This window comes from Lissotriton helveticus, chromosome 4_1 (assembly GCF_964261635.1).
Source record: "Lissotriton helveticus chromosome 4_1, aLisHel1.1, whole genome shotgun sequence".
Classification (NCBI taxonomy): Eukaryota; Metazoa; Chordata; class Amphibia; order Caudata; family Salamandridae; genus Lissotriton; species Lissotriton helveticus.
In genome coordinates this window covers 140,394,838-140,409,281 of record NC_136063.1, presented here as the reverse complement: position 1 = coordinate 140,409,281, position 14,444 = coordinate 140,394,838, and the positions used below count along the sequence as shown (strand labels likewise).

General features: G+C 52.6%; 1 protein-coding gene across 1 annotated transcript in view; it reads right to left on the bottom strand.

Annotated features, from left to right (window-relative positions):
- Positions 1-14,444, bottom strand: part of LOC144827962 (alanine aminotransferase 2-like) — a 158,352-nt gene that overhangs the window by 34,398 nt on the left and 109,510 nt on the right. The window contains exon 7 of the mRNA XM_078686119.1: positions 10,315-10,394. Coding sequence (XP_078542245.1) covers positions 10,315-10,394 — 80 coding nt within the window. The remainder of the gene's footprint in view (positions 1-10,314; positions 10,395-14,444) is intronic.

Here is a 14,444-nt window from a genome sequence, read left to right as displayed (position 1 = left end):
GTGTGAAAAAGCACGACTGAGTTACTCTAATGTCTTACGTTAGATTTATCGCCTATCCAAACCGTTGGGCGCCATGTACTGTAGTTCCTATTATCCCAATAGGCTCTGTGCATTGGAATAATATCTTCAATAGTATAGACGTAGGACAGAGGTTAACTAGGTCTTCTACTGTTGATATTAGACTTAAAGTTATGTGTGTGCCAGCTAGCTCAGAGTTCACTAGAAACTTTCTCGAATAGACAAGGAGGAGTTTAACCTCCCTGGATAGACAAGAAGGGATTTCGTTTCTGACAACCATAGAACATGACAACTTTGCTCTCCCCTAATCAAGAGTGTATCTCTAGAGTTGTGTGAAAACAAAAGACAACTTATTTTACTCAGTCAGTTCAGTGCATTCTTAGTTTCACCAGATTGCAGAGAAAAGGAAGAGACAGGCGTGTTCAATAAAAAGATGTTATTTGATCAGTCTCTTTTCTCATACAAGAGAAATGAATCGCTATTATTGCAATACTTATAGTTAAGTAAAGTGCATACAGTAATAACAGAATTATAAAATAATACTGTAAAAGCATTGATATGGTTTCTTAGCCATATGATACTTAAAATGGATAAAATAGATACATACATATATACATTGACTAATCCTACTCAACTGGTGCTTCTAACTACGCCTACCCCAATGTACCTGACCTAAGCCTAATACGTGGCGGGAGTAGATAAGTAGCAGTTTAAGTTAAGTTTGCTTTGCCAAGGGTCTGCTTCAAGAATTCTCTACAAAGGATTATTCAGTTCAGTACCTGGGAGTTTAGAAGGCTGGAGGGCTGGTATCTCTATCTCAGGTCTTGATATTCCAGCTGCCCGCAAGGGCGGCTTGGAAGCGCCGGAGCTGGATTTCTCGGCAGGAGAAAAGGCAGCGTCTCTCTCTCAGCGCGTCAGAAAGGAGGGGCAGCGTCTGTGGGCTTCGCTGTCAGCTGGGCTCCTCGGCAAGTCTCGCTGCTCCAATCTTGTCACCACCTCGTGTGTTTGCTTAAGGCAATGTCGTATTATTTATACCTGAAAGGTGCCGGGATTGACGTAAGGATGAACATAAATACGTCAATAAGGATGTCATACGAACTGGTAGTTCGCACATTCTTTACTGAAGTTCTCGGCTAAATCAAAACAATGGCTGTGGGGATTTCCCAGGTCGTGGTAGGTTTGATTTGTTTTGAGAACACCGTATGCCTATTAGGGGGCTGGAGAAATAGTGCTTGCCTAATGAGATGGCATGCGCTATGACCTAATCAGATAACGGGCTTCTGTGCCGTTGTGTGGCTAATCAGATAACGGGTTTCTGTGCAGTTGAATGGCTGCTAGTTAATTATTAACCAGACAAGGGTCAGAAATAGGGGGATCGATACAGTACCCATAGTAAATACACCACACCAAGACATCATGCTGTAGCCTGACTAGGGACGGAAGGAGATTGTGGTTGTACCTGGCCACGGGGTCTGCGGTAATCCAGACACCCAAATATTGAAAGCCTGTCTGTGTCACCTGAATGGGGCAGATCCGCAGAGGAAGGGGCGGATCCCCTGAGATTACGTACATGTAGGACTTCGCCCAATTGATCATCAATCCCGAATTCCTCCCAAAGGAGGCTAGGACATCACAAAAAACCATTAAGAATTTTCTGGGCGAAGTCAGGTATAATAGAATATCGTCTGCATAGAGCGAAATACGATCTTCGTGCTCAGGGGACCCCCGAATTCCTCTTATAGATGGCTCCCAACGAACCCAGGCGGCAAGGGGCTCGAGGGCCAAGGCAAACAGGAGGGGTGAAAGCGGGCATCCCTGACGGGTGCCACGCCCAAGCTCAAAAGGAACCGAGACGCTACCATTCACCACCACCTGCGCCAGGGGTTCCTCATAAAGAAGCCGCACCCATCCTATAAACCCGGCACCAAAACCGAACTTAGCTAGTGCTGCCCACAGATACGGCGACTCGATAGTATCGAAAGCCATTGTGGCGTCCAAGGACGCCAAAATGGCCGACTCACGCAATGACGCTGCCCTCGCGAGAACTCCATGAAGCCGTCTGAGGTTCAGGGCAGTATTTCGGTGCGGAATGAAGCCGGATTGATCCGGATGAACGAGGTCACTAATGACAGTAATCAACCGGTTCGCAAGAACCTCAGCTAGAATTTTTGGCTCGGCATTCAGGAGCGATATAGGCCGATAGGACCCACACTGATCTCTTGGTTTTCCCTCTTTATGAATAACAACAATCGTCGCCAGCCGCTGATCCCGAGGGAGAGTGCCACATTTACGAGATTCCAAAAACATATCTCGCAAATAGGGGGCTATCTTATCAGGTCGCAACTTATACAGTTCTATCGGCAATCCGTTCGGTCCCATGGCCTTACCAGAACGCAGGGAACGAATTGCGTTGGCAACCTCCTCTGCGGTTATCGCAGAGTCCATAAAAACCCTGTCTTCCTCAGTAAGCGTGGGGCGGGCTATATCTTTCAATAGTGAGCAGGAGTCCTCTTCCGGCCTGCCCGAGACAGAAGAATACACAGCCTTGAGGTGGTCCGCAAAACACTCAACAATCTGAAGCGGATCAGACACCCGCGTACCGCAGGCCATCTCAATCACAGGCACTACGCGATGAATCCTCTCCTTTTTGTCCAGCCAAGCAATCAATTTCCCTGCCTTATCTCCCACATCATAGAGGCAGCCCTGTTGCTCGCGGAACATAGTCTTAGCTGCCTCAGTGACCAACGCCTTGTAATCTAGTTGCTTTAGTCGCAGTAAATGCATGTTCGCGCGAGTAGGGAAATGCTCCAGAGTAGACTCCAGGTCCACTATTTCCGTTTCAATCTCAACTACAGCCTCATCTCTTTGTTTTTTAACCCCGGAGATCAGCGACAAAGCCTGTCCCCTCAAAACCGTCTTAAAGGCCTCCCAAAGCGATATCGCAGATGACACGGAACCCTCATTTTCCAAGAAGTATAAACCAAGTGATTTTATTAAGGCAGACCGTGTTTTAGGATTACGAAGGTACCAGGGATTAATCCGTGCAACCCTCCCCTCCGATCCCACAGAGAGGTCAATTCGAAGCCAAACAGGAGAGTGGTCAGAGATTCCTCTAGCCATGTGTCTAATTTCTACCACAGACGCCGCCTGTGCGGCAGGCACCAGGACATACTCAATTCTCGAAAGACTACCATGTGCCCCAGAGTGAAATGTATACTGTCGCTGAGAGGGGTGCAACAATCTCCAACAATCAGCCAGACCCAAAGTACCAATAAAGTCGTGTAGCCAACTCTGGGAGCCCTTGAGGTCCCTCGGTGGGTGTCTATCAAAGGTACCTGAGACGAACGCATTAAAGTCACCACCCAGTATCAATGGCCCCACAGGAAGATCCAGGAGAGTACCCCCTAGGTCCGCAAAGGTAGTGGATTGCAACCCGGGGGGAACATATACTGATACCAGGGACAGCGTTTTACCCTCCCAATGGCCAGTAAGAACAGCATAGCGGCCTCTATCGTCAAGTGTCGTTGTGTCAATCTCCAAAGGAAATGAATTTTTAAGGAGTATACCAACCCCTCGGGAGCCCGATGAGAACCCCGCATGAGCAACTAAACGGTACCCCCTCCTATTCATTGCATGACATCGATCTAGGTTTTTAGCTATCATGTAAAGTGCAGGAACAAAAGTAGCATTTAACAATGACTCACTTGGAGCAGTTCCTTATTAAGTCATCTGCCCGTCTGCTGAGAAGTGCCTACGGGCACGAACACAGCTGAGTGCCTAATTTACACGCGTGGCTGGCACACGGTTACTGTGTGTGCTCGTTAGCAAGAATGATACGATCGGGCTCTTGTTTAAGTGAGCACTTTTTGGGTGTTCACGTACAGTGATGCAACTACTGGCAAAAAACAGCGACGTCCTTTCCCAGCTGGTCGCATGGTTTTTCTCTCCATTCTTGTACACTGGCCTAAAAAGGTTGTAGATTGTTTACACTACAAACAGAAGCCCCCACTATATCTCTTCACATCTGGGGTTGTACTATTACAGCGTTTTACGTAAGCCCTGGTTCCGGTTGTTCTAGTACAGCAGCTAGAAATGGGCGAGCCAACAAATTAATACAGAGAGCCAAGCCAGGGCCGAGCCACGGGCCAGCCTCTGATGTCACAGCTGAGCCAAGAGTATGGCTTGCTCTTAGCGCCCGAGCACTGAAACTATTTTGCTGTGGAAGTCGCCCAAGAAAGATCATGATTAACTACAATAGTCTCTTTAAAAAAATTTACTTCTTTAACAAGCTGAAAAGTTTTACCTTCACAAAACATAAACTTAGAAAAATTCATACCCACTTCCTGCCCTGAGTGACGACAATATCATCAGTGAACTAAGAAGCAAGTTAATTGTTGTTCAGCGCACACACTGAAATCATGCACCTGGGCCTGCACACACTGGTGCACCAGGGATGGGTGTGGTCTCACTTTCCAGGTTTATTGTTGTGGTGACAATGCACGGAACCGGCTCCTGCGAGAGTGCAGTAGGGTCAACTGTGTTTGTGGGGGCGTAGCGATATGCCCCCGCCCCTCTGATAACCCAGGCAGCCTGGGTATGTGTAGTGGAAACTTGGAGGGAAGTAATGGAAAGATACCTCCCCGGCTCCTGTGAGAATCCAGGCCTCCTGGAAATCTGTTGTTTATAGTTGGCGGGGGTGGGGTGATACTTCTACCGCGTCTTTCTCTTAGTCCTTCCTTGTTACTGCCCGGTCCCTTTTTGGGACTGCCCATCCGGACTGGATCATTTAAGGCGACTCGCAATACACGTCCTGCTCCGTGTCACTTTAACAAGCATTTGCAATGCAATAGGTCTCGCAGTTACACGAGTTTAAGCTATTGGCATTTTAAATGAAAATGCCTTTTATTTATGTTTTAAAAACGAATACAAAAATAAAAGGCATTGTTATTTGCCATGTCAATTGCTCAAACTCGCGTAAATGCGAGACCTATTGCATTGCAAATGCTTGTTACTGATAGGCTCTGCGGAGGTCTGATATATTTGGCCTTGAATCAGTGTCAGGACACTCTGTACTGGGGGTGAAGGCAGTGCACTTTAGAAATAAGAGAATAAAAATGTAGATTGAGAGCAAAATAAAACACCTGATAGGTCTTGTGACTGTGAGGTGAGTGAGTCCCGTTAAAACAATAACAAAATAAACCCTTGTGCAGAAAGGAGTCTGAAGGATGTAATGTCCTCCGGCACAGGGTAGCGGTGCAGCCTACCCGTGCCAGAGAGGTCACACTAGCGCTGGCACGTGTCGTCACGCGCCAGCTATAAAAATAAAGGAGGCGTGGCCCGAGAGTTAGTGGGGGCCACGAGGAGAACGCACAAAGGTGTCCCAAATGTGATTATTGCCGCGGCGCTGTGGCCAAGTGCGCGAGCGCCCCCACACACATTACACTGGTAACGAGGGGCAGAAACGACCCCCTGCTACACTCAGTAATTACATCATTAACTGGTGCTTCACACCTTCGGCTCGCCTTCCGCCTGGGCACCAGGAGGAAAGCCCTGACTTCTGTTTGACCTGCTGGGTGGCCCAGGGCCAGCTTGCTGTGTCTGAAGTGACCTCTGCTGCCCGTGCAAGTGCTGTGCATGAAAGGAAGGACGCTCCTGAGAGAGCCTACACTGGGGTGCCCCAGATCCCTGACTCCAAAAAGGAGAGAAGAGTGGAAAGTGGACCATCACAGGGGTGGGGCTGAGAACAGACCAGCCACGGGAGAAGACCCTGACGACATCATCGGCCAGGCGGCTGCTAGTGCGCCCAGGAGGTAAGCAGCGCACTTGCCGCAAGGAGTGACCGCGTCTGCGCCAAGATGGCGTCGATCCCCGCCATTGAACCTTTTGTGGTGGACGGAGCACCCCCCTCCCTTGCTTCGCGATGGAGAGACTGGACTGATCTCCTCCAGATCTACTTCGAAGAGGCGGGCATAGCCCGAGAGAGGTGCAGAGCCCTACTGCTCCACCTGGGAGGTAAAGACATCCACCGCCTCTACAAAACCCTGGTGGAAGCCACACCCAAAACATATCATACACTTCTCAACGCCCTAAACGCACACTTTGAGCCGATGGCGAACAGAGACTACGAGAGGTTCATTTTTCACCAGGCCAAGCAGGAAGCGGAGGAAATATTGGACGCATTCCATGGACGGTTAAAAGAGTTGGCCAGCACGTGCGGATTCCGTGACGAACAGGAAGAAATTCAAGGCCAGATAATTCAAGGGTGCTATTCGTCCAAGCTTAGGGTAAACATTCTTCAGGAAGATGGCAAGCCACTAGTGGATATCCTCACCCTGGGCCGATCCAAAGAACAGTCGCAGGCCAGAGCTTCCCACATGGAAGCGACCCTCCACCGACCCATGGAAATGGATCAAGTCAACATAGCAGAGAAGGCGTACGGGGCGAGGCTGAAAGGGCGCCAAAACGCAGGGAGAAGGCAGCAGGACCAGAAGAAGAAGGAATGCGGCTACTGCGGAGGCCCACCCCATCGCATGCAGGACTGCCCGGCAAGAGGAAAAAAGTGTGGTGTGTGCGGGTGGATGAACCAATTTGCGGCGGTATGCCGGTCAGCGAAATCAAAGAAAGAAGCCGCTCAGGCTGTAGTGGAGGAACGGTACAGTGAAGACATGGACGACAACACGAATGACTACCCAGTCCACTATGTGTTTGCAGTCGATCAGCCACGACGGAAGAAACGACGACTTCCAAAGTGCAGAATCAAAATCCACCAGCAGGAGATGAGAGCCACTATTGACACTGGAGCCTCCATTATACTGATGGCCGCCGATGTGTACAATTAGCTAAGTACTCACCCACCCCTACGCGAGGCAAGGATCAGAGTATTTGTGTATGGCCAGAAGACACCCATCCCGCTCATAGGATGCTTCAAGACTGAGCTGCAACACCAAGATCTCACAATCCCCACCACAGTGTACGTAACGACGGAAGGCAGCGGCATGTTGATAAGCGGTCAATCAGCAGAAGAGCTGAGGCTAATATCATTCGCCATGGCAGTACTAGAAGAAGAACTAGAAGCCATCATGGAGGAGTTCGAATACGTCTTCAAAGGCATTGGATGCTTGAAAGGAAAGGAAGTCTCTCTCCATATCGACCCATCGGTCCAACCAGTGGCGCTGAGGCATAGGCGCATTGCGTTCCACCTGCGGAAGAAGGTTGAGGAAGCATTGGAGGCATTGGAGAAGCAAGGAATTATTGAAAAGGTCAGCGGACCCACCCCGTGTGTGTCCCCGATCGTAGTGGCCCGGAAACCAAAACAGCTGGGGCAAGTCTGCATCTGTGTAGACATGCGCCTCCCAAATGCAGCATTGAAGAGGGAACGACACCTAACCCCGACCATCGATGACATCTTGGGAGAGTTAAAGGGTGCGAGGTGGTTCTCAAAGATGGACCTCCGGTCCGGTTATCACCAACTACCACTGCACCCGGACTCCCGATACATCACTACCTTTTCCGCGCACGTCGGCCTCAGGAGATACCTACGCCTCAATTTCGGAATCTCGAGTGCCGCAGAGGTGTTTCAAAACACCATCCGTGAAGTCCTCAGCGGACTCCCAGGGGTTCTAAATGTAAGTGATGATCTACTCATCTACGCGTCATCAATAGAAGATCGCCATAGGAGACTGAGGGGAGTCCTCCAAAGGATCAAAGAATCGGGTTTGACTCTACACAGGGAGAAGTGCCAGTTCTTGAAAAACAAAATCAGCTTCTTTGGGTACACATTCTCGGACCAAGGAGTAGCTCCGGATCCCAACAAGGTGTGAGATGTACAAGAAGCCCCTGCACCGTCCAACATCTCGGAAATAAGAAGTTTCTTGGGGATGGTGAACTTTTGCGGACACTTCGTCCCCGACCTGTCCAACCTCACGAAACCCCTCCGGGAACTGACAAAGTCCTCCACCACCTGGCAGTGGGGCCCTGAACAGGAACAAGCCTTCAAGGCTATGAAATCAGCGTTGTCGGCAAACACGACAATGTCATACTTCAACCCTAACAGATCCACCAATGTCGCAGTGGACGCCAACCCATATGGACTAGGAGCCATGTTAACCCAATTACAAAGTAATGGAGAATGGGCACCAATTGCGTACGCGAGCCGCTCATTGACGGACACGGAACAGAGATACTCGCAAATAGAGCGAGAAGCGATCGCCATACATTGGGCCTGCCGTCATTTTCACGTCTATGTATACGGCCATCCGTTCACAGTATCCACAGATCACAAACCGCTCTTCCCCCTGTTCCAAGGGTCAGCGTCCAAACCTCCACCGAGGATTGAGAAGTGGATCCTTCAACTGCAGGGATATGACTATCGGGTGGAGTACAAACCAGGATCATCCAATCCAGCAGACTACCTCTCGAGACATCCCCGAGCGGCCACCAAAGCAGAGGAAGAGGATGCTGAAGACACCGAAGAATATGTCTGGCTTGTACTGGAAAGATCCCGACCCCTGCCCATGAGCCTTGAGGCCATTGTCGAGGCCACCCAGGGGGATGAATGCCTACAATTGACCACTAACGCAGTCCAATCAAATGACTGGCGCCCCGTTCAGTCCACCTTGAGTAGTCGGACACCGCAAGCCAAAGCTACTTTAGAGTCAATGATGCGGGTCAAAGAGGATATGTCAGTCGACAGCCGAAGCTGCCTGATCCGAGGGCCGCGATTGGTGATGCCCTTAAGACTGACTCAGCAAGCGGTAGACCTAGCACACCGGGGACACCAAGACATGGTAAAAGCCAAGGTGTGGTTCCCAGGAATGAATGCGATGGTAGAGCAGATCGTCAGAACCTGCACATGGTGGCAAGCAGCGGGGCAACCAGATCGCCCTCACCCGGTCAAATCAGAAGATAACCCCCAACGACCATGGGAGTGCGTGAGTGTAGATTTTGGACACCTCCCAGACGGACGCCATGCACTGCTGATCATTGACGACTTTACAAAATATTCGGAGGTTGAAATTGTAGGAAGTCAGACGGCCATGGAAGTCATCACCAAATTCGAGAAAAACATTGCTACACACGGAATATTCGAAGTGGTGGAAACGGACAATGGCCCGCCCTTCCAGGGACAGGAGTTCGCAGACTACCTACACCGGAAGGTCACTCCGCGATGGCCCCAAGCCAATGGGGAAGTAGAGAGATTCATGCGTACCCTCAACAAGACGATACGCATTGCGCATGCCGATGGATCACCGTTGGAGAGGGCCATCTACAGCTTCCTGCGAGAATACCGGATGACGCCTCATCTCACGACCAAGGCAGCCCCAGGGCCGGTGACCATGGGCCGAGTAGTGAGAGACACTATCCCGCATCACCCAAATTGGACCCCATCCCCAGTTGACGCTGCAAGGACCCTAGCTAACCGGACCAACGCCAATGACCAAGCCAGTACCCGGAGACGAGCCCGGAAGTCAACCACTCAAGCAAAAGATAGGGTATACATCACGGATAGATACCCTGGGAGCAAATTCCGGCTTCCATTTGAGCATAAGCCTCAGACAGTCATCCGCCGAACCGGCACTTTGGTGACAGCCAGGAGGGGAACCGAAGTAGTCACTCGCAACATCTCTTTCTTCAAGAAGGTACACACCGGAACAACAGGCGTCAGATCACCCGGAGGCCAGACCGCGTCAACCGACGGAGGAAGAGGGTCCTGAGTGGCAAGGGATGACCCCAACTGAAGATGACAACCTGGTGGACAAGGGCACTCTGTCCCTGCCGTTTACGCCTGGGGGGGGGGTTGCCGAGCTCTCCCATAAGATCCTAAGAAAGGAATAACCCCACAGTGCCATTGTCAAGGGGAGAACAATCCAGCTATGGGCTGCGGAGGAACCCGGCGCCATCCTCCCGGCTAGCTGACTTCATGGTGTGATCATCCAGAGACTGGAATTCTAGTGACTGGTAACAGATCTGTATAAGTACCATTGTGTTTTTTTGTTTGTTTGTTAAATAAAGGTTAGAAGGAATGTAATGTCCTCCGGCGCAGGGTAGCGGTGCAGTCTACCCGCGCCGGAGAGGTCACGCTAGCACTGGCGCGTGTCGTCACGCGCAAACTATGAAAATAAAGGAGGCGTGGCCCGAGAGTTAGTGGGAGCCACGAGGAGAACGCACAAAGGTGTCCTGAATGTGATTATTGCCGCGGCGCTGTGGCCAAGTGCGCGAGCGTCCCCACACACATTACAAAGGACAGAGATAAATAACAGGTTTGTTTCTACTCTTAAAAACAGATCCCAGCTTTACCTCATCCGCCATCAGGAACAGGTTTTCTTCGGCAGCGAAACGGATGACGTCCTCGATGCACTTCCTGCTTTGGACCTGGCCTGGGATCGAAAACAACAACAGTGGTGAGCCAGGTGCTCCTTGAAGCATCACTGCTGTAGCGCATCCCTATACAAGCAGGGCAGGGCAGGCATGCGGCGCTACATCCGCGCAATCCGTGGACTTACCGGAGAAACCCTCAAACCTTCCAGCTCACATCAAGAGTGAACCTTCTGACGCTTTGGGGTGTTTTTACCACTGAAGGGTCCTGTTAGAAGGGGCGATCCCAGAGGGGCAGCAATTGCTCTCCCGACCACTCCGCGACCCACCTCTCCCGCAAATGCTGCCAGGCCTTAACGTGAGGTCCTCACCGGGGAGGACTTCGGGTCTATGGTCATACACACTAAACTCCCACCACACTTAGGAACGGACACCACACCGTGGATCTCAGTAAGAAGTTCTTTATCAACAGTAAGATTGAAGTAATACGAACAAGTATTTACAGTGGTCGAGGGATCGTGCCGTCTCGGTTAAGGAAGATCCGGAGTGTCAGAGTGGCTGTTGCTTCTTGAGGAGCCGCGACGACGTCAGCAGGGCTCAGGATGTTCACGAATGTCCTTAGTTCAAGACTGAGCCGCGACTAAGACAGCAGGGCTCCGAAGTTCCAGTTCTTTTCTCCACGAGGATGAGCCGCGACAACGTCAGCAGGGCTCGATGAGTTATAGAGTTCTGTCTTCAAGATGGCTGAGCCGCGACCAGGTCAGCAGGGCTCTCTTGTCCAGGATACAACTGCCCGCTAGTTCTGGGGCGGCCCTTGATATACTCGACTGGTCCTTTGATGTCCGGACCCTCGCCGGCAGAGATCTCATGGATCGGGGCCGGTTGTGGGAGTTTCCCATCGGCAGGCCCTTGGATCCTTTTAGAAGATGCGTCCAGGGATTCCCAGATGCCCAGCAGGGTCTGGAGCCAGCTCTCGGGGAGGCCAGAGGTGTGAGCGAAACCAGCCCACAGGGGAAGGCCAGAGGTGTGACAGAAACCAGTCTCCCAGGGGAGGCCGGAGGGGCCATCGAAACCCTGTTGTCTTATCTACTCAGGCAGCCCTCTCCCCCTCAGCCGCGCAAGGCGCGTTTGAAGCCTAAGTTTCGCTGGGGCCGGGGTCAGGTAAGGGCTAAGGAGTCAGGGACCTCGGGAAGGGTAATGGCGGCCAGGGGCCCGGTAGGAATGACGGGATCGGGGCGCCCTGGACCGGGAAAGGAATGGTGAAATGCAGGAATGGTCGCCCGTTGGCAGGGTCGTGTAGGGAGCGGGGTGGACAAGGAACGGGGCGATCAGGGGTTACTGTGGTGCAGGGTTAACTGTCGGGGTACTGCGGGACGGGGGAACCACGCCACGAGGCCTGGTCCCACACGCGTCCCCCCCAGCTGAAAGGCAGGGAGAACTACCCATCCCCTTGGGGGTTCTCTTCACTGAGGTGGAAGAACCGGGACAGGCCGTCCGCGTTGGCGTGGTCAGCACCAGGGCGGTGCTCTACAGTGAAGTCCATCCCCTGAAGGGAAATGGACCAGCGTAACAGTTTGGGGTTCTCTCCTCTCATTTGAATTAGCCACCGGAGGGGCCGATGGTCGGTTTGGACCCGTAAGTGAGTACCGAACAGGTAGGGCCTCACCTTCTTCAAGGCCCAAACCACCGCGAAGGCCTCCCGCTCGATGGTGCTCCACCTTTGCTCGCGGGTGAGTAACCTTCGGCTAATGAATGCTACTGGTTGGTCCAGGTCCTGTTCGTTCATCTGGGAAAGGACTGCTCCGATTCCATGCTCGGATGCGTCCGTCTGGACCACGAACTCTCGGGAGTAGTCGGGGGCCTTGAGTACGGGGGCAGTGCACATGGTGACTTTCAAGGCCTCAAACGCCTTCTGGCAGGCGGGGGTCCAGTTAACTTCCTTCGGCTGCTTTTTGGAGGTCAATTCTGTGAGGGGTCCTACGATGCTGCCGTACCCCTTTATGAATCTTCGGTAGTACCCAGTGCGCCCCAGGAAAGCCCGCACTTTCGTCTGGGTCGTGTGGGCCTCCCAGGCCACAATCGCATCGATCTTGGGTTGGAGGGGGGCCACTAGGCCGCTTCCGACCTGGTGTCCCAGGTAGATCACTGACCCTTGTCCGATCTGACATTTGCTGGCTATGATGGTGAGGCCTGCCCGACGCAGGGCCTTCAACACCTTCCAGAGGTGCTGGAGGTGTTCAGTCCAGTGGGAGCTGAACACCGCGATATCATCGAGATACGCGGCGCTGAATCCCTCCAACCCAGCCAGTACCTGGTTAACCAGCCTCTGGAAGGTGGCGGGGGCATTTTTCATTCCGAAAGGCATCACCCGAAAATGGTAGTGGCCATCCGGTGTGGAAAAAGCGGATCTCTCCTTGGCCCCTTCCGTGAGCGCGATCGGCCAGTACCCACAGGTCAACTCGAAGGTGCTGAGATAGTGAGCGGACCCTAGGCGGTCAATGAGCTCATCTGCGTGGGGAATGGGGTGTGCGTCGGTCCACACAGAACCTCAGCTCGGAAACAGCGCCGGGGGCGGCCGCCTTCAGAACCAGGACCACGGGACTGGCCCATGGACTGTCAGAGGCTTCGACCACTGCCAGGGCTAGCATCTTTGAGACTTCGGTCTTGATGCAGGTCCGGACTCTGTCAGGGACGCGGTAGGCTCTGTGCCGTACCGGAGGACTGTCCCCAGTGTCCACATAGTGGACGCACCAGCTGGTGATGCCGGGGATGAGGGAGAAAAGGTCCCGGAACTGTCCCAGCAAACTGGCGACAGTCCTCGCGTTGCTCGGGGGTGAGGGAGGAGGAGAGACTCACTCCCTCTACGGAGCCATCGTTTTCCTTCACAGGAGGTCGGGGAGTGGTTCTGTGTACTCTTCCGCTCCGTCGTCGGTGGCGAGGAGCAAACCCAATTTGGACCGCATGAAGTGGGGTTTGAGGCGGTTCACATGGAGGACCCGCAAGGGGTTCCTGGGGGACTGCACGTCCACGAGGTATGTGACTTGGCTCTTGCGCTCCACCACTTTGAAGGGCCCGGTCCACTTGTCCTGGAGGGCACAAGGTTCCACCGGAGCCATCACCCAAACCTGCTGTCCGGGTTGAAACTCGACCAGCGTGGCATTCTGGTCATACCAGCGTTTCATTTCTTCTTGGCTCGCCTCGAGGTTTGGCTTGGCAAGCTCCCGGAATCTCCGAGTCTGGTTCCGGAGGGCCAGAATGTATCGAAACACATCTGGAGGAGGGTCCTGGGGCGCCGCCTCCCAACCCTCCTTGACCAGGCTGAGGGGTCCCCGCACGGGGTGCCCGTAGAGCAGCTTGAAGGGGCTGAACCCCAGGGACTTCTGGGGGTTCCCGGTAGGCGAACAAGAGGCAGGGTAGGAGGATGTCTGTTGTACTTGGCCCTTCTGGCAGGTTCACCCCTAGACTTTTTGCTTGTAATGGTGACCTGGTGATGTTGATTTTTGGGTTCTGCGCACTGTCACTGTGTCCCAGTGGAAAGTGCGTGCGCACTCTGAGTGCATGTGATGAGATAGGCCTGCCCTCCCATAGGAATGCATGGGGAATGTATGTGTCCCTGGTAGTTCCTGATGCATGGAGTGTACAGGCTCGAGTCTGGTATGTGCAGACTCGTGTGATTGAATGCTTCACAATGATGTATGTGACATGATTGTGTCGTGTGTGGAAGTGCCACTTCTAGGAGTTGGCATATTAGTGTAAAATGTGTCTGGCGTGAGATTGGCTGGAGCTGGCTGGGATGCCAGGCTCCATGAGTCATGATGGGTCTGCCCGGTGGTGAGTGCGGAGATTAGCATGCTGATGGCTGGGGAGGAGTGCACCTGGTTCCTGATGGGGCTGGGCTTTCCCCACACAATGCTAGCTCCGCCCCCTGTGGTGCGTCTAACGACCCTAGCCTCCCCAGTGAATGAAAGGGGTGGTTGGGCCATCAAGGGTGCTCCAAAACCAGCTGCAACAGGTTTCTCCCCCCACCCTGCACCTCCACACAAAGGATTTTTCTGTATAAGAAGGGGCTGTGTCCCCTTACAATTTGTTCTTTCCTGATCCTACTTGAGGGG